This window comes from Parus major, chromosome 9 (genome assembly GCF_001522545.3).
Source record: "Parus major isolate Abel chromosome 9, Parus_major1.1, whole genome shotgun sequence".
In the NCBI taxonomy this organism is placed as follows: Eukaryota; Metazoa; Chordata; class Aves; order Passeriformes; family Paridae; genus Parus; species Parus major.
The window spans coordinates 8,438,808-8,463,562 of NC_031778.1; the positions used below are offsets into that span (position 1 = coordinate 8,438,808).

The 24,755-nt window shown below is 36.8% G+C and overlaps 1 protein-coding gene across 1 annotated transcript in view; it reads right to left on the bottom strand.

Annotated features, from left to right (window-relative positions):
• Positions 1-535: 535 nt before the first annotated feature.
• The window catches only part of CUL3 (cullin 3), a 35,757-nt gene continuing 11,537 nt past the window's right edge, over positions 536-24,755 (bottom strand). Inside the window, exons 3-15 of the mRNA XM_015637797.3 lie at positions 23,024-23,184; positions 21,640-21,754; positions 20,145-20,373; positions 18,387-18,532; positions 15,365-15,541; positions 14,176-14,346; positions 12,679-12,786; positions 9,647-9,771; positions 9,196-9,292; positions 8,091-8,225; positions 3,028-3,214; positions 2,142-2,287; positions 536-1,490 (exon numbers count right to left, since the gene is read on the bottom strand). Coding sequence (XP_015493283.1) covers positions 1,359-1,490; positions 2,142-2,287; positions 3,028-3,214; positions 8,091-8,225; positions 9,196-9,292; positions 9,647-9,771; positions 12,679-12,786; positions 14,176-14,346; positions 15,365-15,541; positions 18,387-18,532; positions 20,145-20,373; positions 21,640-21,754; positions 23,024-23,184 — 1,929 coding nt within the window. The 3' untranslated portion in view covers positions 536-1,358. The remainder of the gene's footprint in view (positions 1,491-2,141; positions 2,288-3,027; positions 3,215-8,090; positions 8,226-9,195; positions 9,293-9,646; positions 9,772-12,678; positions 12,787-14,175; positions 14,347-15,364; positions 15,542-18,386; positions 18,533-20,144; positions 20,374-21,639; positions 21,755-23,023; positions 23,185-24,755) is intronic.

Genomic DNA, 24,755 nt, shown 5'->3' on the forward strand with positions numbered 1-24,755 from the left:
AAGCCCATCCCAACTATATTTTAAAAGATCTATGGGTGAAAGTAATGCAAACCAAGATGAAAAAAATACTGTTTTGAATTAAAGCAGAAAAATAGTTATGGCTGGGAAAGCACAGAATATGTGCATTGGAATGTCAGAAATATGGTTTAATAAAAATGGAAGTACAATGCACAAAAAAATTTCTAACTGTGAGAAGAATGATGCCACCAAACTGCTATTTTTAATCTGTTTTTGCAGCATACTGTCAAGAAGAAAAAAAAGTTCCAGGGTAAGAACTAAAAATTTCATTACAGTAACAATTTTTTATTGCATGTTTAAAATGCATTTTTAAAAACAAATAGTGCACGCTGGCTTCACTTTAATCTCCTGAAATATGCATTTATGATGGGAAGCCCTAAGGCTACAGATCCATCTATGATGTTTATTAACAAAATATAATCCCAGTACATTTCCCCAGGGGACAGTATTAATTCCAAAAGATTGTCAACCCTGTACTCTAACACACTTGAATTAGTTGTTTGTGTACACTAAATCCATTTATTTTAAATTTATTTTGTCTACATTTAGTGAAATAAAAACATCGCCCTGTACAATCCACCATCAGCAGTGAGTACAACAGCAAAAATTATTATACAGTTTATACACACTAAAATCTTGTCCTTTTTCCTATAAAGAAACCAGAAAAAAACCTAATCAATATAATTTAGAAGAACTCAAATTACAGAAGGGAAAGCCAAAATTATTACGGTCTTTTTTGAGCCCCCAGAAGTTCCTGATTCATGTTGGAACAGTGAGTGCAGCTGGAAGAGTGAAACATGCTCAAGTTGTCTTCTTGGGTCTTCAAAAAATTAGCAAGTATTTAAATTAAACATGTCTAGTTAAAGAAACATTTGAAGCAGAGCAAGGTAAGTGGGAATTCTGCCTTACCACTTGTGGTTTCTTTTAAACCCAACTTATACAATGCGCGAAGTGCTAAGCAACACTACAGAAACACATTTACATCAACACTGAAGATCTGGGGAAATGAAATTCCAACAAATTTATTTTTTTAAATGAGCTGTATTTTCTAAAGTCATTTTTATTTCTCTGTTTTCATACAGTATTGAAAACAAACGCGGCACATTCACATTTTCCCGAAGAATTGTAAGGATGATCTCTACAGGGATAACGTTGAAAAGCCTGAAGCTCAATTAATTCATGTCAAAAACTCTCAAAAGGAGTAAAAGGCTTGATCTGAATGGTCTAGAACATGTAATTTAATAGAGAAGATGGTCGTCTTAATATTAATGATTTAAAAGAACTTCCCAGTTCATGCGAAGAGTATAGTCCAAGAATAAATCAAATTTTCTGAACGCATTTTATGCTACGTAAGTGTATACTTTGCGATCCTCAGGTGTTCGTGCCAAATATTCTCTCTCAATAAGTCCTTCAATACGTTTTTTAATAACAACTGGACTTGGTAAGAATCGGGCCTTCAGCTGCTGAGTTACCTGAAAGAAAATAAAACCCAACAATGAGATCACAGCCCAAGGAAGATCTTGAAGTACCCTAACAGAACACAACAACCAGAAAAATGTATTAAGACAGAGATGGTGACAACTATGAAGAATAAAAAGAAGCCCACGGACTTCTGCCAGTCCCTCTACTTGCCTTGCTCATGTTGGGGTATGATTCAAAGCTCTACAGAGGCATGGTCACAGCCTGTTAATGCTCCCAATTTCACAGCACTAAGGGAGTTCAGGAGTACAAAGTGTGTGATGTCCTGGAGCTGTGTGAGCTTAGCAGTGAAAAGCAGCAGGGCTGTTTCTCTCTGCTAAGAGCTCAAATCTCTCAAACCTGGACCTAACAGTCAGTAACAAGATCAAAGCCAAAAATAATGTTAAGCACACCGGTTTGCTGGTTTGCTTTTCAAGCAATTTAACATCATAACAGCACTAAAAGTAGGAAGAAAAACTAAATACACCCGTGAGTGTACATCCTAAAGTGAAGGGTAAGGATTCAGGTATGTCTTCAGATAGACACAAAGAAAAGAAAGGATGGGTTAAATATAGCATCTCTCAAAAGCCTTTTAGAATCATTTTAGTAAGAGCTGTGTAACTTTAATGAGCTAATAGCAAAACCAAAACTCTGTACAAGCATACCTCTGCTACTAGCACATTGTGTTGCATCTTCTTTCTAGATTTCATTATCCGAACTATAGCAGCTTCTATCTCATGTTTTCTGTCATCATCTACTTTCTGCCTTGTTTCTTTCCTTTCTGGATCAGATTCTCCTTGTTTGGCAGCAACTTAAAGAAAACAGAGAGCGTAGATTATGTTAGCAAAATGAAAATGTGTTTCATTGTGCGTTAGCTTCACTATTTATTTCAGCTAGACATCAAGTTATATTTTCCTGAGTTTTGACATTCTCACAGTTGATTTTTTTTGCAATGAAAAGCAGCCACAAGAACATATTAACACTTTCTGGCATATTTTGATAGCAACTGACAAGATAACAAACTGTTATTTAATTACTACTATGTTAAAATTTGAACAGTACTCAAATCTGCTTACAAGCAAAAGCACCAGCACTTCTATAAGCTAATGAAGTGGTTATTATACACTCAGCTTCCCTTATTTATTAAACCCAAATCATTGCCCAAAACCATTATAAGCTACCTGGTACTTGAAAATGGCTGTTGTATCATGGGCTAAAAAATCACTCATTTCACTGCAGTACAGCAACTTATGAGGCAATTTTCCTATCTCTGAATCAATGAGAAGCATATTTTTCATTTTATTATTTAATTTGAACTTTATTTTTCTTTCAGTATTTCCTGTAAGGGATAATTACAAACTTTGTAAAGTAAAAGGTTTAATTGACTTCCACATTTTTCCTGGCACTTGAATTTTCATTTTGATGCAACTAATCATCAAGAAAAAAAAAGTCTCTCCTTTCACTTCTACAGACATTAATTCTGCAAAAGATAATTTGAAGTTTTGAGGCAGATTTGTGACTGCAAGAGAGTAGAATATAAAGCTGACTTACCCGTCTGAATCTTGACTCTGTGTAGTTTAGATGTGAACTGATCATTCACTGTAAATATATGACCATTTTCTATTTCTTTTGATTTGGGCTCTTTTGTGAGAACACGTTGTGTTGGTTTGCCACATGCAAGGGACTGTAGGGCTCTAACCAGTTCTCTTTCGGGGATATCAGTTTCTTGTTGAATTTCCTAAAGAAGAATACTTGGTTAGCTTATGGCTGTGGCAAAGTATTGTGTGTTGGAAACAACATCAGGGAGTGCTTAACAAAGTAATACTGTGACAGTTGTGGCACTTGAAAGGTCAGAACTCATTCAGCAGCAAGGTCTCAGTGGGTGCTGTGCAAAATGATCCACCTGGGTCAGCACTCAGTGAATCCTGTCAAATGAACAGTCACCATGAGCTGGAAGGAGAATGAATAACCAGCTGTTCCATTTCCCTGCAATTTCTGAGAGGGATGAAAGGATTTAACTGTTTCCAGGGTTTGTTGAACAGGGTGAAACCAAACATTCTGACTAACTCAGTGATGCAAAACATCCATGATGTTCATGACCATTCCTGACCAAGAGCTGCACAAATGCTTTTGTATTCAGCCACACTGTTAGAAAGATTGTTACAAATGGAGCAAACCCTTCTGGTTTCACTGTAGCATACAAATACTCTAGATTGATCATACCACCCTTTTCAATAACTCAAACTATTTATTTACAGCCCAGATGCCTGTGGCTAGGACTTCCAGGTGAAATACAAAAAGAGCCCATTATAGTGCAGCAAACATATGAACTTTGAAGAACTCAGACTGTTTGTAAAACATGTACATAACCTGGTGTACACCTCTCAGTGCCCTGAAGAGTCAGCAGAGATGGATATTAGGCAAGTTAACAGTAGTCATGAGCTAGTAAAGAAGTTGCACTGGATGCAGAATGATGCCTTAATATGCTCTAGGAGAAGGCCAACTATGCTGAGACCTAATGTGTTTACTGAGCTTCCATTCAGTAAAAGTTCATTTTTCCTCATCTCTTTTCTTCCTATTTCTAGCCTGAGGAAACTGCAGACACTTCTGATTTCACATTCCCATTCAGACTCTTGAGGGACTTGTAGCAGCTAAAGAGAAAAAACAAACCTTGCAGCCATGCAGCTGTCCACAAGAGCTATCCCCTCCTCAGCTTCCCCAACTCTGGTCTCAAGGGCAGTATCAAACCCTTACACTGTCCCCATAAATTCCTGATTCTCATGGCACACAAGTCCATGTGATGACCTTAGGCTAAAAACAGGAGTAACAACTCCAAGTGATCAAAATTATAAGATCTGTAAAGAACTATAAACAACTTGTTAAAAGTTCTTTAAAGAGTGACCAGAAAAATCAAAATTCTATCAAATAATGTCATTTTTTGAGTATATTCAAGTTACTTCTTAAATCAACCCAGAAAAAACAGCCACTTTTCTGTCATCAGGCACCACTGACAACATAAAATAAAAATGACTTGGGTGTACTGGCTTTGTCTCAGACTTTTATCAGGAATTAGACTGCACTTCATACACAGCATCTCACTACCAGCTCTCTGTGATGCCAAGGCTCAGACAAAATAGTCATTATATTTCAACTCTACCCAGCACAGAGTGTTGACTTCATGTGAAATTGTTTTTGACAAATTAACTGGAATAAGGTAAAAAGAATAAAATCACCAAGTCCAAAGTGAAAAAAAAATTCAGGATTTTTGGTACCTCCTGCTTGTAGATGATTTGGAAATACTAAAAGGTTCCTAAGAGTATTCTTAGAATAATGCATTCAGAAATACCATTTGAAATAAGCTATGAATATCCACATATTTTAACTATTTCCTAGTATCAAAATGTTTCTTCCCAAGCTGCTCATAGAAAGTTACTATTTTCTTCCTTTGCTGCTTTATTTAAAACACAGTTGTCATTTTCACACTTTTTTTTTTTTTTTCAGATTCAGCACAAACTGGTATTTAAAAAAAAAAATTTCAAGAAGATATAATCCTTTATATGGTCACACCAACAGATCTTACTGAAATGGATAGATCAGCATAAAATTTAACAAACCAAGGGAAGGTGCCAGATTTAGAGCTTAGATAAATGAAAAGCCTTAATGGCTACAAACTAAATCCAGCTTATTAATGATGTAATGATGGGGACATGCAGAATATATATATATATATTCTGCTCTTACCAAAAGTGAAACAAAGAGCCAAAAGGGAATTTGAGGAGGTTTCATGCTACCCACCCTATATAAAGTACAGTGTATTTGCTATTTTACTTCACTCAGCAGCTGAGCCAGGAACACACTCAAACCATTTCACTTTTAGAATTTTTAAGGCAGCGCTAAAGTAAGGACCACAAAGAATTGCACTGCAATATGCTGCCTCAGAAGGAGCCAAAAATTTTGAGCTGAATAAAAAAAAATGCAGCTATGAATGTAAATGGAGATAACAGATGTTCTTGTGCTCTCTTTCTCTTAGCCTGTAGCATAACATTTTTCTGAACACATTTTTATGTAGATATTTGATGTAGCAATGAGAAATGTATACTTCTTCCCCATCTCCAAAAATGCCTTATTTTAAAGACCACATTAGATTTATGCACAGGAGTAGTTCTGATTACAAAATCTTAGTGCTAAAATTTTACCAAGTGAGAGCTCTGTCTGGGGGCTGCAAAAGAGATCATTCCAGGTATGGAACTCTGTCAGTACTATACAAGAAAACAGATTATTAGAAGGAAAATGTAAAGAAAAATCCAAAGGAAAAGAACTTTGCAATTTTGTTGAAATAATAAAAAGTATTTTTAATTTTATTTACAGACTGCAACTTGTGTACCTTCCAAAGCAGACATCAGAAAAAGAGGGAACAAGTAATCTAGTTTACTGTTCTAATCTCTCATTTTTGTGCAATTATTCCACAACTTAACTTCTGCTACGGTCACATTTATATTTCTTGTTTTTTAAACATAAAGAACCATGCTTATTTCTAATGGCATTGCAAAAAGTGAGCATTTCACCTTTTAAAATACTGAGCTGTAATGTAAATCAACTGAAAAATATGTTGAATTTTATATGACTTGATTAGAAAAAATTGAATTAGTAGGTAAAATTAGCATTCTTTGAAGGCCTGCATGAAGATTCTTCCACTTCAGTAGCATTAACCTAGACCTATATGGCCAATAGCTATTTTGCATATACAAATAAAATGTTGCTGTACAGAAAGGTAATAAATGTATACATTTTCTGTGAAGAAATTTTTCTATGCAACAATTTTTCAAGTTTCCATAGTATTTTATGGATAATTTTTGCATTATCAGTATCCCATTTTTTTCCTCAGTCACATGGCCTATTAGGATTATTATGAGGATCTTACCAAGTCTGCAATTAATAATTACACTGAATGCAAAATAAAACAGCAAAGTCTGTTCAGCTGTGAAGACAACTTCAGATGAATCTGTTGAGCTGTGAATCTGCAGAAACATTTGTGTATCAGACAGCTTTAGGATACACAAGCACACACAAGTCTGCTCACATGCTCTGCTGCACTGAAAGCACTCATCTCACACATCTGACACAACAGAGAAGGAAAGGTTGCCCAGCACTCAGAAGTTATTCAGGGTATCCAGTAATAAATGAACAAAGATGAAATTCATTCTCCTCTGAAGTTTTCATAAGCTTTCCTGGCTGGAGTTAAAGACAACTCCCACACACTTCACCAAAGAAACCAAACAACACAAATATGCCTCCTTAATGCTTTAGTTCAAATGGGACACAAAGTAATAGCTTAAGAACTCCCAAACCAGAAATAAACAAAACATACAATGTAAAAGCAGATGAACATATTTCTCTATCATCTGGTCTTGGTAAAATACAGTGTAATTTAGAGCAGGTATTAAAAACTGTATTTTTCACTGCTCTCCCAAGTGTTATTTATTCATGTATGGGTAAGGCACTTACCTTACCCATACATGAATAACTTGATCACTACTGGTGATCAAGACTGCAATTTGATGGAATAAGGCAGCCACCAGCCCAATTTCAAAATCAGCTCCAAGAAAAAAAATGAGCTGCTAAGTCCCCTTCCTTGTTTTCACTCCCTCAAATATTCTGCAAAGTACTCAAAGCTGTAATGCTCCTGCAATGGATTTCACAACACACAGGACTTTGTGTTCTAAAATAACATTTTAAATTATCAGTAGTTTATTAAGAGTGTCTTATCAAATCGTGCCTGCCTTAATCACTACTGAGATCATTTCAAAGAAATTTTCTTTATTAACAGGCTACAAGTATGCCAAATAAGCTGAAAACAATCCAAACAAAAAAGCAAATGATTACTATGCATAGCACAGTCAAAAACAGATGAGAAAACCTGGAAACTGACTGTTTCAAACTGCACCCATACTGCTTTTCAAGGCTGCCAATGCTCTCTCAAACAAAGATAAGGTCCAAAACAAAACTATCAATTTCTCTTTACCATATAGTGCTCACATAACAAAGCACATGATCCTCCTCCTCTCCTAAAGCCTTCATCATCATCTCTTAAGTGACATTTCAACCTTTCCCAGCAACACCCCTCTAGTCTCCTTGTTAAGAATCTATCCAGACCTTTCTTCACTGTCCTTTCTGGCTGATCAGCTCAGAGAGGGGCTGAAAGTTCTTTGATTCATCCCCCAGCTTGGTCCAGGCTGCAAATTTTACTTAGGTATTCAAGAAGCCAGGATACAAACCCTTCTCCACCCTTTGGCCTCTAAATCCAGTTTCTCAAAGACAAAATGAGGAAATGGAGCCACCTGCTGCATTTCAACTTCAGCTTTTCTACAGCTCAATGGCCTAGAACAAAACCACACTCACCACTCTCTAACATATCTGAAACCTGTTCCCAAATAATATCCTCCCCTAGAACTGCTTCCCAGGTGCACTGCTAATGACCTGTTTCCCGTGTTAATTGGTCTGATCCATATTCAAATAGAATGAAAGGCACCTGATCTTCAAATGCCTAACTCAAGAGGACAACAAAGTGCCCAAACCAGTTATTTAGAATCAGGTAAGAGACCCACAGCACTTACCTCAAACGTGTATTTTTCTCTGTTGTTAAATAGCATTAATATTGTCATCTGGAAAGTGGAGACTTGCAATATGTGCTTCCGTGTATTTGAGCCAGTTACTTGGGCACCTCCTACACCAACTTCTGAGCCATCTTCCTGTTTTAAAATTCCAGAACTACTGTTAGATTGTTCGGCACTGAAAAATGTTTTATCCTGACAAGAAGAACGATTCATGGTGAAAAATTTCTCTAGATCAGCCTAGAGAGGAAAGCAAACAGCTGGGGGAATGACCAGGATGTTCCTCCAGCAGCTGCTGTACAATGCCAGGGAGACTGAGCTTGGAGGCCCATACAGAGGTCCTGTGGTCCAGCCACCAGCCCAGCCCAGGCCATGTACAGCCACCAATCAAACACTGACCACTGCTAAGGATGGAGACTTCACCACCCCTGAAGCCCCTGTTCCTTCACTTCTCCATACTCCAAGTTTTTCTTAAGCTTATACAGTTGTCAACCTATTTACCCTACATTAATTTCAACATTCTCACAAGTGCATGTTATTGTTGTAATACTTTGTTGTAAGATTTCTGCCTCCTACATTCCCAAGCATCATGCCAATACTAGTTCTAGCTTAGCACTTTAGTACTGGTCTAATCACTACAAAATTCCTTCCCTGTACACATACAAATTAAGCATTATACTTCTATAAACTCTAGTAGAGTCTTGTGTGTGGAAAAAATGTTGTCTACATTGCACTCTGCATATGAAAAGCAGGATAAACTTGGCTTAGCAAAAATAACTAACAAGTTTCTGTTCATCTTTCGCTGACAGCCAAAAAGAATCCAAACCACTCAAATGACTGCGGTCCCTTCAAGTTCACATTTACTATTTTTCTACAAGTAAAAGATGATGCTGAGTGATGCACTCAGATTCAGAGGAAAAAAAAATCATCAAAGCAAAACTGCTGCAAAAAAAGAATCAGACTGTAAGGCTGATGGAAGGAATCACTTGCTTATTCTTACATTCTCGATGGGGTTGATTTTATTTTACAAAATTTTGAAGTTACAAAAAATATGAATTTGTTTACTTTTAAAAAAAGATACAATATTTATATAATCTTGATTCTCTACCTTTTTAACAGGCCCATAGAAAGTGGCATTGAGATCTGCAGAACCCATGTGATGCTGGAGTGTCAGCTGTCGCCCACTGTGTTTGGCTAAATAAAATCTGTAATAGAATTGAAATGAAAACAATATATAGCTCACATTTTGTATTAAAGAGGAAATATATTTAAAACTTACACAGCTTTTTAGAGCTATTGAGGACATTCTTAAAACATTTATAACTTTCTGGTTTTTCAAAACATTAACTTTTGTCAGAATTCTATTTAAAATCTCAGTCATCATAACACAACTATTGCATTCTCCAATTTTCACATGAGCTGAAGAAGAGCAGTTTGCCAGCACATCTTTAACAGTAAAGCTGGTAAAAAAAAATGTACAGGTGAAAAAAAATGTGTGCAGGTGAGTTTAGAAAGTTTCTTCTTAAAACCTCTACCTAAAAATCTGTAGTAATACATACCTTCTAAATATTTCAAAAGCATGTCTGGGAGCTGGAGGGATGTTGCACTTTGGTGTGGCTGACTGGGTAGGCCAGTAACCTGTTGTGAGGACACGCACTGTGAGATCAACACCTCCTAGTGACACCTAAGGGTAATTGGAAGAAAACATACTCTATTTTAAAACAAGAACATGTTTCACCGCTTTATCTGTATCAGTGTAAAATACTTAGAATTTTGTCTAACTACAAAAGTTATAGACGTATCTGTAAACATTCTTTTTTGCAAAACAAAAAAATACATTGATTCATCACTGTCAGAGTAGATGGTACAGCAAAAATCCTCTACATTATTCCCCTCTGGCATTTAAGAGCATACAGAGTTGAACAAAAGGAATTCTTAACCAAGAACTAAATGTCTGTGATCATAAACAGAGCTTATGATATGTGCAACAAATCTTTGTAAATAGGTTTTTTGAAGACTTGCAATAAAGCTGGGTTGCATGAAATGAGTCAGTTTCAAAACAACTCTTTCTAAATGTACTCACTGGAAGCAGAGGAAATGCTGACTATCTGATGTTGACCCATAAGGAGCTTATCTGTGGACTGCAATGTTAACAGTTACTCTTAGCCCACCTATCGTCCTTCCCTAAGGAACTGGGACTATTCCGTGACTGAAGATTCAAGCACTGGTGAAGAAACATTCCTCAGCTCAAGTGCTCATCTATAAAGATGTGTTGGCAGGTGATAACGGTCTGGCTACCAGTGATGCCAGTTGGGATACCTCACTAGGTATTCCTAAAATCCGCTATACAGAACTAGAGCACATTATTAGGTCAAAAAGTGCTACCTGAACTCAGAAATTTCACTATTCAGTATCAGAGTAGCATTGCCATGAGCTAGAGAAGATTCTTTGTATTGTGTGTACTGAATGCCTGTGTGCAGCAACCAGCTTGTGCCCAGGAAACTTCTGAAAAACCTAAACAAGCTTCAACAGTTTTTTTCCTCCAGCTTAAGTGTGGGAAAAGGCCATCAATGCAGACAGAAGACACAGAAAATATTTTTATCTGGAACTGAAGCATATGAGCTGAGATGGCAACAATTTCCCAAAATGTTTTGGTCTTACCAGACCAGAACACAGCACTAGTTTAGAATGCCTCCCATCATACATTCTAAAGAGCACTAAGCAGTTGGTAGCACAAAAAAGTTTTGGAAGCACTTTATTTTACAAGATGTCTTTTCAGCATAAAAATGGTATGAACTAGTGGAAAGTGCCTTGAAGTGATCCAATCTTTACAGAACTCCAAGAAAGGTTCCAGGATCACAGTTACAGAAATTTGTCAATCTATTAGCCTGGACTTTCCCTGGTGCTGAGCTTTCAACTTTCTGAGAGCAAGCCAATCATCTACACAGACCTTGGCACTGCCTGGATCTCAGGATAGAGCATCCAGAAGGAAACTTTGCAGGTTTAGAGAAAAGCAGATGCCTGACTCCTCTAGGAGGCACTGTACACATTCAAGGTACCCAAATTGTTTAAAAAGGAGCAGAACAAACTATTTAATATAAAACACAGTATCATCAGCAATTTAACAATAACAAAATCCCCCAAATCTTCCTGTATTTCCTAAATAGTATTTCTGGAAATTTCATAAAAGGCCATGATTAGGCTGATCAAAAGAAAACCATCACATGAACTGCTGGTGTCTTGCCAAGAGAAAAATGAAGTGTCAAGTAAAACCTAACAGAACATCTGTTAACATTTTAAATTCATCTTCTTAGCTGTACATAGCTAAAAAGAAGATAGAGATACCATTTATTAACTCACTTATTTTAAGACTGTCACGTAAAGTACATGAGCCTTTTAAGCACAACCCCCTCTTCCCCTACATATCCAAGCCCACCATGCTACCAAAAAAACGGGAATGCTCCAACAAATTTTTATTGAAATTTATATTTCAAGCACTCCAGAAGCAAAACAAGACTAGCCTCTAAAACAGAGAAACCAAATGAACCAGTCATAAAACTGCCTGTCCACAAACACCTTTATCCCCTTCCTCTCCATCCTTTTTTGAATCCACTTAGAGAACATGCTGTTCTCCTACTCATGATGAGTCACAGAATGCTGATGAGGAGGATTTCAGCCAACTGCTTCAAGACAACAAAGATTTCATATCACCTTGCACAACCAGGGACACTGGACAGAGTATATCCATGAAAATATTCCTGGCATTCAGAGTTCTGGAACTGATTCAAACAGTTTTGATGTACTGACCCTATTACCTGCACACAGGGAACTACTTGGCCGTTTATTATCACTATTAAGTGCTACTGAGTTATCAGTACAGAAAACTAGTGTTTTAGAGCAAATAAACATTTCAAAAAGAATTATGCCCCCCTAAAATATTCCAGGGGTCTACTTTTACAAGAAGGTGTAATTTTTCTAATTAAACAACTAAATCCATATTTGACAATTTGTAAGAAAACTTGAAAAACTAAATTTTGAAATTTGCAATAAAATGGCAGTTTTGCTTTTAGCAAAGGCATTAATTGTGTCAGGACAGCTCAACATGAGATGGTGTGCTTTGCAAATACCTGCAGCACACAGTGTTTTTCTTGCTCTTAGCAAAATATACACATCACAGCTGGTGATTTAACTTTGAAAAATGTGAATGGGACGGCTTTGCTGGGCAATACACATGGGAGCTGGCGACTGGCCCCTGGAGTGCAGCACAGCTGGCCGGGGGGGCGGGCACAGCCGGGCAGGGGGGCGGGCACAGCCGGGCAGGGGGGCGGGCACAGCCGGGCAGGGGGGCGGGCACAGCCGGGCAGGGGGGCGGGCACAGCCGGGCAGGGGGGCGGGCACAGCCGGGCAGGGGGGCGGGCACAGCCGGGCAGGGGGGCGGGCACAGCCGGGCAGGGGGGCGGGCACAGCGCACCCCCTGGCGGTGCCATCTGGCAGAGTCACGCACACACGGCCCAGCCCTTTGGACACACGATTTGATTTGATGGAATGAAACTGGCAGTACTCGAGTCTCTACACAGATCCCAGCACTTACCCCTGTCGCCTGAAGATGTTGCCTGAACTCATCCATCGTTGTGTTTGAGATGCTCATGTCCCTGAACATTCCTTCCAGTTTCGATGTGAACTGACATCCACATTCAGTCTAAAAACACACAAAATAATTTGTTGTACCAACACTATTAAAATAAAGCTTCTGATAAGAAAACGGCAGGACTAAAATAAGTTCATATATTCCCAAAATTACATTTCTGAATTTGATTACTGGAATTTCCATTTGCATTACATTCAGGTCTCAGAGAAGTTTCCTATCTATATAAAGATCCAACTCTACACAGATCTTAACTTGTTTTTCTTCTACTTACTCCATTATTGTATTTTTGTCTTATATTTCTATATAATACTAAAAAAACTGTGAAAGCTTATCAAATCAAGACATACACTTCCACCTGCTTTTAGCACAATTTCATTTCCCTGTAAAGGGAAATGAGCGCTATTTATATCACAAGGAAACTCCTCTTGTCCTAGGAATATTTCATTTTGAAGGCTGACTGCAGATTACCCAGCAAGATTCCTAGGCCTTGTGAGAATCAGGAACATCTGCACACAGATGTGCACAGACAGATGTGCACATGCAGGAAGGTGTGCCAGACTCTAACCCACAATGTGAATACATGGGACAGGAAATGTGTTAGCTTCAGCATCCTGACCACTCTGCAGTTCTGCAAGAAAAAAGGGCACTTCATGTGCACTGATTCATTTTGCAAATGTGTGTGTGCCCTGTGCCTTCTGAATCAGCAGGCTAAAAGTGGTGGAGAGGTAATTGAGCAGGAATTAATACTGAGAAATTTGGAGAAATCTGATACAAACAGGCTTCGCTCACTGATAGAATATGAAGGTCAAAAATAAGGATTAGTGCAGTTAGATTTTAGGATCCCTCTGCTTCAGAAGTGCTCTAATAATTTCTCATGCCACTTGAGAAGAACCTGCAATAGAATTTCATTTAAGGTCTGTTCAACTTCAGCCTTCTCCATCTCTTGGTCTATTTAATTAGTATTCAACCAAATAAGGAAAACGTATTTCTAGAGACTGATACCAAGATTTTTTTTTTTAAAGCACTCATCAAAAAGGAATTGAATATTATCACCAGTCTGCTGATGGAGGCAAATAAAAACAAGACAAGCAATAACAAAATTGTACCATGAATAACAGAAAATCTAGGAAAAAACAGTCTTCAAATTCAGTCACTGCAGTTGTCCTGTTATTTAAAAAGTTAGAAAAAAAATTGTTTTCTAGATTGCATTCTCATCACAGGGGCTTGTCAGTAGTTCCTTTTATTTCCATGAAAATATCTGAAAAGCCTTTTGTATTTTCTGTTGGGGCTTTCAGAATAAACTCTGTATTTACCAGCCATCAAGATTAACATTACCTATACATCTCCTGTAAAAACAGAAGAAATCGTATTTATGAAAGAACAAAAAAGAAAGAAAGAAAAATCCTTAAAAAGTAGGATTGTTAAAAAGTACTGTCTTACCTTTAATTTGGAGATCATATTTTTCTCAGAGTCATCTGAAACACTCTTATTTGTGAGAAGTCTTCTTGCCAAGTGCTGCTTGTAATAGCGTTCAAAAACATCTTTCTCTTGCATAAACCTGAATAAAACCATTGCCTTATCCAATATAGTTTCTACTTCTTGCTCTGTTAGCTGTAAAAGAAATAATTTGTTGGTTTTAATCTTCCAGCAAAAGTGTCTTACACAATCTGAGTACTTAAAGTAATTCACAGCAGCAGATGGTCTAACAGTAGCCAACAAAACTGGCCCAACATATGATTGACAGCTATAAGAACAGTGCACTAATTCAATAAAGTGGAGTAAGAAATAGATCTAAAATGAAGGGAAAGGCAAGAGCAAGGGAGAAGGCAAACAGTGAATGGGTATAATGCCTTGATAAATACAGTAAAAATTCCTGGGTAAGTTTATAAAAAACATGAGGGAAATCAGTATTAGGAGTAGAAAAGCTAGTTTGGAATGAAAGCATTTAACTGTTCAGACATGTTTTGCAAAGCCTGACTAGTGCCATACAAATAAATGATTATTTGTTTTATAAAAATCCAGAATTTACTATTTAATTCCCAAAGCATAAGCTGTATGCTCTAATACTAAGTTTTATTTAAAGTAACTGAAGCCTCAGCTGAACCATCATCCTGTCCAGTTCTGGGTTCTGTATGTCAGAAAATTTCATGAAAGAAGCAAAGACTGAAGGCAACAGATGTACTTAGAACTAGAAGACAGATATGCTAATAGTTCTTTGGTATGTAAAAACAGTAAAAAGCAGCAAAGACAAACCCTTTTTTCTAACTTTCCAAACAAATTATTAGATAATGGTAAGAGCTGCCAAACTATAAATATACATAAGGAAATTATATGTAAGGTTTCAAAAGAACTGAGCTACAGAATCTACCACAACCGAATTGTTCTTTGAGGCAGTATCTGACGTAAGTAGTTCCAGTATGTTGCTCCAGAGGTAGGTGACAAGCCACCTGATTTTTCTGTAAGTTGAGATCTCAAGTGTTACAAGCCCAGACATGCTACGTATACTTTTTTGAAGGTAAAATTGTCATTTATCTTAATATAAAAATAATTCTTAGAGAAGTAGCATAATTTAATTCCATCCATGTTTACAGAGCAAAAAGCATGATATTTTGAGTTGATTTATACTTACTCCCTTGACTCCCTTTTTCAGCTTATCGTCAATAAATAATGAGAGGTACTCTGGAGACCTGGAGTTGAGGTTGAGGAAGTACTCAAAGTCACCCGCAATCGTCTGCTTGAAGAGCCGATCGTTATTGAAAGATTCTTGAAGGAAGCGATCAAACCTACTCTTCAAGTCCAGTAAACCCTTTCAGAAATGAAAAGAAAGCAAAACCATTTTCACTGATATGAAGTTGTAAGCTGGGAAACAATAATAACAGATGGGGCCATAGAGAAGACCAGATCTAGTCACAGGTTCTGCATTCTGAGTTGTTAGAAAGTATCTGAAATTTCATTTCCATTTTTAAATCTCTATTGCTGCCATGAATCTCTTATAGAAGCAATTTTTACATAAACTGGCTAAAATATCGGTGTCAAACACTGGTACGGTTTGTTATAAAATACTTCTCAGTTAAGAAAGCTTTTAAAACACCCTTGCTAAACAGGTTGATTTCCTGCATTTTTGAATCAGCAACTTAAAGGAGGTATTCGTTGCACTCATTAAGCCTTTTCTATTTCAAACAACATGGACAAAGTCAGTATCATAAACAGCATATGGGAAAGTGGAGGCTAAGCACCCATTAAGTGCATCCCATGAGCTACTGAACAAGTCTGAGGAGAAAACACACTGCAACAACAGGCCTAAACTTGTCAGTGTTAGTGTTTCCCTCTAATTTAATCCAGGGACGTGTTCTGCTTTATTCGGCCGCGTATTTCTTGCTGATCGTTAGGAGTCACTGGGAGCATGTGAAAGTTAAATACAAGCATCAGGGACCTGAACTGAATCACTTCCTCTGAAATAAATCACTGGATTCTCAGCATCATTTTTAGATTTCACACCATCTTCACCCAAGATTAAAGCATCTGAAGGGGAAAGCATCTTAAAATGACCTGAACACCTTGCTAAGTATATATAATAATACACACGTTTTAACTGACACAGCATTTGGCAAGCAGGGAGAGAAAATTTCACTTGAGACTTAGATTTGTCACAGACAACCACTGCCTACAAAAACACATCAAGTTAAATGATATTTACTTCATTCATATCTTCAGGCTCTTAAGAAATTATTCATGTGTGGTTACTTAAAGAAGCCATTCAAGAATTACTCAAAGAAGTAGTAATGTTTCTTAGGAACTCACCATCTCACTTAAAGGATTGATCTTTAGACAGGCTAATTAATGCGTATTAGAAATTTTAAATTCAAAGTAAATCCCACTATCTCTCTGTTTACCAAGGTTAGCTCATGTCTCCTCTCCAGGAGTACACCATCTGAACAACCTGGTGTTAAACAGGAGAAACTGTTAGTACCTTGAATTACAAAAGCATTTCAACATCCCTTCAAACTATTACACAAAGTTTTAAATCTAATCCCCTGGCAATGCTTTTGCAATCATCTCACCAATTATGCTCAGGGTGATGTCATGTTGTGGAAGCAGTGCTGAGCTATGATGGAGTTTTTTCCTGATGCTTCAATGCAGCTTCCATGTCTGTCTCCTCAGTGCTATTTTCCTTGACAGATTCACATGAGCATGGCTGAGATGAAAAGAGCAAGGTGGTTTCTCAATGCATAGATACACCTCTCTGCTTCCATCCCCTCAGTGGAAGTGGTGGATAAACCTTTCTGGGGGGTCTTCAGTAACTGAGGGTCAATCCCTGCCCTAGGACATGTTCATGAGATGCTACGGTCCATACTGAGGGGCTGAGCTCTGCCAAAGCACATACACAAGTCTTCCTCAGCCTCATTTTGATTTTCACCTTTGTGACAGGAAACCTTGATACTATCTTTATAATTAAGCTTTTAGATCTATCTTTCTCAGTTAAATTTTTTATGATATCTCTTTAGGCCCATCAGGAGTGAAAATTACTTCAAAGTAATCCAGACACTTATTTTTCACATCATTTGCACCCCCCCACTCTGTTTTTTTTTTTTCCTAAATCACACCACCACAAATGTAAGAGTCCTTAATCTTTAGTAGTTTTTCAAGGGCATTCTCTCTTTGTTTTAGCAGGCCTTGAAGAGGTGATTCTTGTTCAAGCATGGTAAGAAGTTTGCTTCAGCATTGCCAGAAAATTAATAATCCAATCAAAAATGCTTTCATACTCAAATGGCTTCTTCAAATAGTAACCAGTTCTAGCAGTTATTGTTTTCATAACAGCAGAGATTGACAGACGTACATTAAATGTTTCTCACAAAGAACAGACACAAGGACTTGAACCACACATTTTAAAAACCTCAAACAATGTTTAATGAATATACACTTTCACTTTAAATATAAAACATCTTCCAGCTATAGTAACACAGCTTTAAGGTTCAATGAACAATAAAGGTTTTATATGCAAATTTTAAACCATCTTCTCACAGACAATGGAAAAGAAAAAATGACAAATAGTACTGAAGCATATTTTGTGATCTTGATAAATTAATGGTACACATCACTTAGTGAGAGAGAGAACAAGAAAGAACACTCACATCTTTTAACATGCAGAACTGTTCTGTTTCTTAGGGAGACAGAGAATGGAATGAGTAATTTGTTTTGACTGATAAACACATTCACCTCTCAGTCACAGCTAAGCTTGCCATGAAATATTGCCATGTGATTTTTGCCTCAATAAACACTGATAGCTAATGTTACATAAAATTAAACAAAGTGGACGCTATAAAGCTATTTGTCAGCAGACATACAATCACTCTGGAGACACAGCATTTAGGGAAATCCAAGAAGTTCCCAGCAGTTAGGTAATCAGGCTGAATAGGTTGTTTATTAAAAACAACTACTAAAAGCACAAAAACTTAGTATGTACTTTCCAACCAACTTAAGAGTTCTAAACATGTCTGAAGATTAAGAGAACATACATTAAAAATATTTATAAATTTAGCTTATTAATAACAACCCCTTTTGAATCAATACTAAAGTATACCTTATAGATTGTGTATGTGGTGAACTGCTAATGTAGGAAATGTGGGAAAGAAAAGGAAGTATTTAACTACCTGAATGTAGTCAACTGGATTCTTTCCTTCTCCCTCTTCAGAAACCAGTGCTTTGCCTTGCTCTCTCAAGTATGAGCTCATGCACTCACACATCGTCTTCAGACCATTTGGCACACGGCTGAACAACTTGTACATGCAAGCAAGGTCTGCAAGCAAGAATAAGAGATTATGCAGGACATCTCTGGCTGTTACACTTCTGTAACTCATTCATCTCAGAGCTAAAGCTGACAGCTGAAGTTCAGCCACTTAAGCCACAGAAAGCATCCTGTAATAGCTCAGGCACCAAATTCTTCTGATCCCCTCTTTCCTTTAGCCCTGACAAGATTCTGACTGCAGCAGCATCAAAATGAGAAGCAAAGACTCTATTCAATTATTCTAGGTTGTCCTTAGCAAGGAACCTGTCATTGCTGACCTCCAGGCCAGCAAAATATTATGTTAATGCTAAAGGATAGTGAACCTATTAGACCTTCAGCAAGATTATGCTTTCCAGGGGTATTTTGGAAGGTAGCTTCCAAGATTATCATTCCCAGTCAAGCACAGTATCAAACGTTTTTGTGGGCTTGGGGCTTTTTTTTTTTGAAAGTAAGGTAAACCAACAGCACTAATGAGATGCTTGTTTCTGTATGAAAAGCAAAAACTGGCAAAAATTTAGAGTTTAGTTTATATCTGTCTTAAAGCCAGTCATTCACTTTGACACTACTACATTTCATCGACCTAATATAATGAGAAGTGGCTTAGGCTAAACATTGCTTTCCAAAAGAACAACCCATTCTTGTACCTTTATGAAAAAATCTCACCTTCACAAAGCAGAATTTCCACTCTACTAGTTAATTTAATCAAAGCAACGCCTATAAAAGTTAAAGAAATTCCTGTATTTTATGAATACCCTTCAATATCCCTGCACCCTCAGCCTGCAGGTTATCTAAACTGGATATTAAAGAAGAAAGCGTTAAGTATAGTATCATCACTTTCTTTTTCAACACAGTAATTTTTTTTTACAGCTAGGAAATGTACTCACTTTGTGCTCTATCACCTAGTAATTGTGAAGTTGCTTTAATGAACAAAGGCCATTAATCTAAGCAGCAAGGCTGTTCCCCATTCTCATGGCTTTAGAGTGAGCACTGATTTCTAAATATAGCTACTACAATCCCTCTCTTCATTATGCTGCTTTAGAAACTTAGGTTCTATTTCCATAACTTTCATTCAGTCACTCTGTCCCACATTAACCTCTATTAGGGAAAAGCAAATCAAGCCAAGCCCTTCTGTTTCAACCACTTCAATAAGCTGCTTCTTATCCTTTACAAATGGCCAACTCCGTTCTTCAACAATGCTGCCTCCCCAAGAATCGGTCCTGCAATGCTTCTGTTTAAATCTTTTACACATGCACTTTTTAAACAACTGCCTGTGGGCCAAAAACATGTGATGCATTTTCACAAATACACGTTAGAGGAATGGAAGTAATAAAATGGCTCATGGTCAACTGGTGACAAAAAGCACTGCAATGGATTTGTACTCTTCTTATGAGATACTTGGTTTACTAAAAAACTACCTGTATCTGATAAGAAACAGAAACAAGTGTATGGGCTCTATTTTAAGAGCCATCTAATAGTCATTGAATAGTCTCAGATGTTTGTGAAACAGTCACTAAATGTTTCCACAGTTACACAGGAAAACAAATGTTAAGCTTGACTTATTCCACGTTTAAAAACAATAAGCACTATCAGAAGCATTTGTGTCTCACAAATGATGCAGTCTTACCTTCTGTCTTCCCATTTTTCAGCATATGAACTAACCCAGAGTTCTCCATTTCCACTATAGTTTTCATATGCTTGGAAATAAGCTCCCTCTCAACAACTTTCACAATGGGTTCTTCTGTTGATTTATCCAGACAATGCATCACCCGCTCTATTTCTTCATTAATTCTAGCTTCTACTTTCTTTATATACACAGAAGCACTGTTTTCAGCTAAAAATTTCTGACTTTCCATCTGTGATTAACACAAATTAATACTTTAGACGTTTTTGTAAAGGGTAAAAAGAGAACATGTCAGATTAGCATTTATAAGCAAGTTCAAATCAAACACAGCAAGTCCAACACACCCAAAATTCACATACACAACACAAAATAAAGGTTCTACTATATTAAATGTGTTACATAAGGGGGTACATGCAATATAAACAAGGTATTTCTCATACTAAAACAACCCATGCCAACTTAGTTTCCAGCTACCAACTAGAGTTTTAGCCACAGGTTCAAAGAAAACAAAGATGGGGAAGAGAAGGATCAAAAATTCCTTCCAAATAAAACTTTATGGTAATTCTCCTTATTCTCATTAGTGACAATGCTGAGCACATTATTTCATGTCAAACTGTTTTTATTCATACTGATCAGCAGAGTCTTTGGAGAAATGATGTCCTATTTTTCAGGTGGAGCTAAATAATAGAACTTAAATGGAAGTAATTCTTTTTCTTAATTTTATATAAGCACCAATGAGAAACAGAAGAGTGACATTTAAATGGCTGTGCAACATATGCTCCTGCTTTTCAAGGAAGTTTAGAGATCAGAGCATATGACAGTTGATCCTGCATAAGAAATGGGAGACTCACAAATTACCTTATTCAGGTATTTTTTCACAGGATTTTAAAATTTCTATCAATTTCCAGCAATAGATGATCACGAATACACTCAACAAGCATTTAACTGGCTCTCCTCCTCCAACTATCTCACAAAAAAAAACCACTCAGAAAATATTTAGATCACATTATTTGGTGGCTGATCAACAACTGGAGTGCCACTTGGATATGTTTAGTTCCTTGACTTGGTTTATTTTATTACAAAAAATAACTCACAAATGTGGAAACTATGAAGGAAACAGAGTTTCCTCAAAGGCAGTCTGAGAGGTTTCCAAGCCTGAAACAGTTTGAACCTTTCATGCTACTGGCATTTCAAAAAGACTGTGGGAGCAAAGCAGATGTAGACTAAGTTACATGAAATAAACTAAAGCAGGCATGAGATTAGCATGATGATTACTGTACATGTCATTGGCACCCATAGCTCAAAACTACATTCAAATTATACTAATTCTCTGAAATCTATGTTACTTTTTCTTGCAAAGTTAGTATTTTTCTTATTTCATTTAATGGAGATGGATATACTCATCAAAAAAGCACCAAGTATGTAAAGCACCACCAAATCTGACAGTTCCAGAGAGTTATAACAACATTCCAAATATGGTATTAGAATACTGCTGTACCTGAAAAAATTCTGCAGACATTTCCAAAAATGGAGCCTCGAAGTCTTCTTCATAGACTGACCTTCCTTCAAGACCTAGAATCATTAACATCTGGCAAGCATTTCTTATTGCGCCTCTGCCAAAAAGTAAGTTGTGAACAACTTGAGAAATCTATGTGCTTGTAAGACAGATTACACAGCAGAATACCAACTCATAAGACAATATTAACTTTAATGAAAGGTAGTAATACGAAGTCCATTCCAATCTGCTCAGTATGTATTTTCAAGACCACTACATGAGCAAGGTTGTTTGGTTTTGTTCAAACTAAAGAGCTGACAATGTTTATTAAGCATTTTAAATGCTGTGACAGAGACACATGCTTCAAGTTCTACTAAGTCATAAAATGATGAAGAATAAATATTGATCTATAAGAAATTAACCCAAAATACTACTTCAAAGAAAACTGCACACATAGGTCAGAACTGAGCAACTGCAACTTCAAAACTGCACATGTGGAAGTTGCTACACAAAGTTTGAGGTTTCTGGATGGCTGGCTGTTTAAAAAAAAACCCACAAAAAATCTAAACAAATGAAAAAAAACCCTAAATGAACACAAAATAAACACCTCCAAAATTCAAATATACCAGCAAGTATATTAAAACTAAAGAACTGCATCTAGGAAAAGATTCCACTTTCTGGCAGTAGGGGACAATACACAGCTGTAGCTGGGGAGTCTTTTTCTTTTCCTGAATTGCATGTTGGGCAATATTATCCACAGAAATGCAGTCAGAATAGCAAGGAGTTTACATATTCCTACATACAACAGCTGTTCTGAAACTGGAGAAGCACAAGAAAACTTGAAAATCTGCAGTTCCTTCAGCTGCAGTATCTGCAGTGGGTGGTACAAAACTACTTCTATTAAACTGACCAAAGAAGCTGAGAAACAGATTTAAAACTCAGAGATGTAACTGAACTGCTCAGACACGAATTGATCAGAACATGAGGAAAAGGAACTGGAATTAAAAGAGGAAGCATCATAAATTAAACCATGAAAAAGTACAAGAAAATTAAATAACCTCTGAGTACAGAGGAAATACAAGTTAGGAAGACACAGAAAATTGCCAACATTCTGCTCTGTAATCAAATGTTCTGGCACAGTGTGATAACTGAGACATTTGTTAAATTTTTAATAAAAAAACCACAAGATAAATGTTAACAAATATATTAACAAGCTTCCCTGTTCATCATTATGCTAAAATATAATACACAAAAAAAAACATTACTCAAGAATATGAAGAAATTTTAGTTGTGATCACAAATGTGGTCATAAATAACATTATTTGTGTATGTTCTGGAGCTGAGAGCTATTATTTACAACAAAAGACTTCACTTACAAACATCTTACCTGTCTACAACTTCTCCTTTCCTCTCTCTTGCAATCATATCCAGCAGGGTTTGCCTCAGGTGATCCCTGATGCATCCGTAACGTACAACTTGATCTCGAAAAATTATCAGGCCCAAGTTGTAGACATTCTCCACATTGTTTTGTTGCACATACACTCGGTCCTACAACAAGGGCATAAACAGCAATAAAATTGTGAATTCACTGCATTGATGCTATTCAAAAATACAAGAGATTACTTCTCTACAGTGGAAATAAGACCAAATGTATCTTTTCTCTTAATTGAAAGAGATTATGTATACCCTTCAAAATTCAGAATCAGTCCCATTTTCCACAACTTCATTTACACTGGAAGTTCTGTTTGGCCTAGGAGCACAACCACAGCATTTATGACTAAAACATGCCAGAACAGATCTTCAGACTTCCCACTTTTTAGTCTTGGTGCAGAGGAGTCTCCAACTACTGACTAAATCCACAGCATTACTTGCAAGAGGTTTTACTTACCTATTCAAACCCTTCCATCTCCTTCTGATCTTTAAGAAAAGTGTTTTAACTTCCCCCTCCCCTCCATGCATCTTCCTACCACTCCTTTTAGGCAAAAAATAGTCAATATTCAGTGAAATTTCCTGAAACAGTATCACTGGATAAAGAGCAGCAAATATAGAGCCAAAACATGAAGAGTTACAATCAAAATCCTTATGGATGAATACTGCAAAATTGTACGTAAGACTTCGTATAGACTCAGACATCCCTCCCTCCCTCCACTCCCCAAATTCACTTGAACTCAACTTGAGCAGTATTTCAAAACCTTGTTGTATTTCATTATAATGTCACCCATACATCACCTCCCCCCAAAAAACAAAGAGGGAGAGAAGAAAATATTTTTTACATTTCTATGTATGTTTAAATTCTATCTCCCTATATAATCTCTGTGGGAAGGATCAAACTCCTCAGCTACTCATTTCTTATCCACCTACCTTTAAAAACCAATGATAATCCTCAGATCAGCATTTAAAGGCTGCATATCCCAAAATCCATCATACAGAATTGACTGAGTGCTAAGCAGACCCTGAGTCTCTCACCACTACCCAAAGAAATGCTCGAAAAATTTGTAACTCCTTTCCTATTCCTCTCTCCCAAACTAACTCTGAAAAAAAGGAAGATTGTTGATAAAGTCACTAGCAGACAGAAAAGGCATCTATTTGATTAATAGCCACTATTGGGTAAAACTATTTAAAAACTCAGTTTTTCTATACTTAATATTGTTTTACAACCCCTTTCTGAGATGAGCAATCATTATTTTTGTTCATTTCTGTCAGGGCATAATCCATTCCTCTAATATAGTTTGAGCAATTACTAAAAATACTGCTTTGCTGCCATTTAACAATCAAGACAATGGCATTAGAAAAAGGTATGAGTGTTTTACCTACTCACAAATCTGGCTGGGATGAGGTTTTCTAAGAATGTATATAGCTATAACAATACAATAATACTAAAAAATAATCAAATTCTATGAAAGATGATGGTCAATTTAGGGAACTGAGCATAAAGATTAGCTCTTCCACTGGTTCCATCACCATCTTAAGTGCATTATCACACACAGAATTAAAGAATAAATCTACTCAAACACCAGGAAAATGGAACCACTAAAAGAACAAAGGTTATGTATGCTTCAGACTATGGAAAAAATACTCCAAAATTACAAGTTCACATAAATTCTCCAATTTCAAAAAAC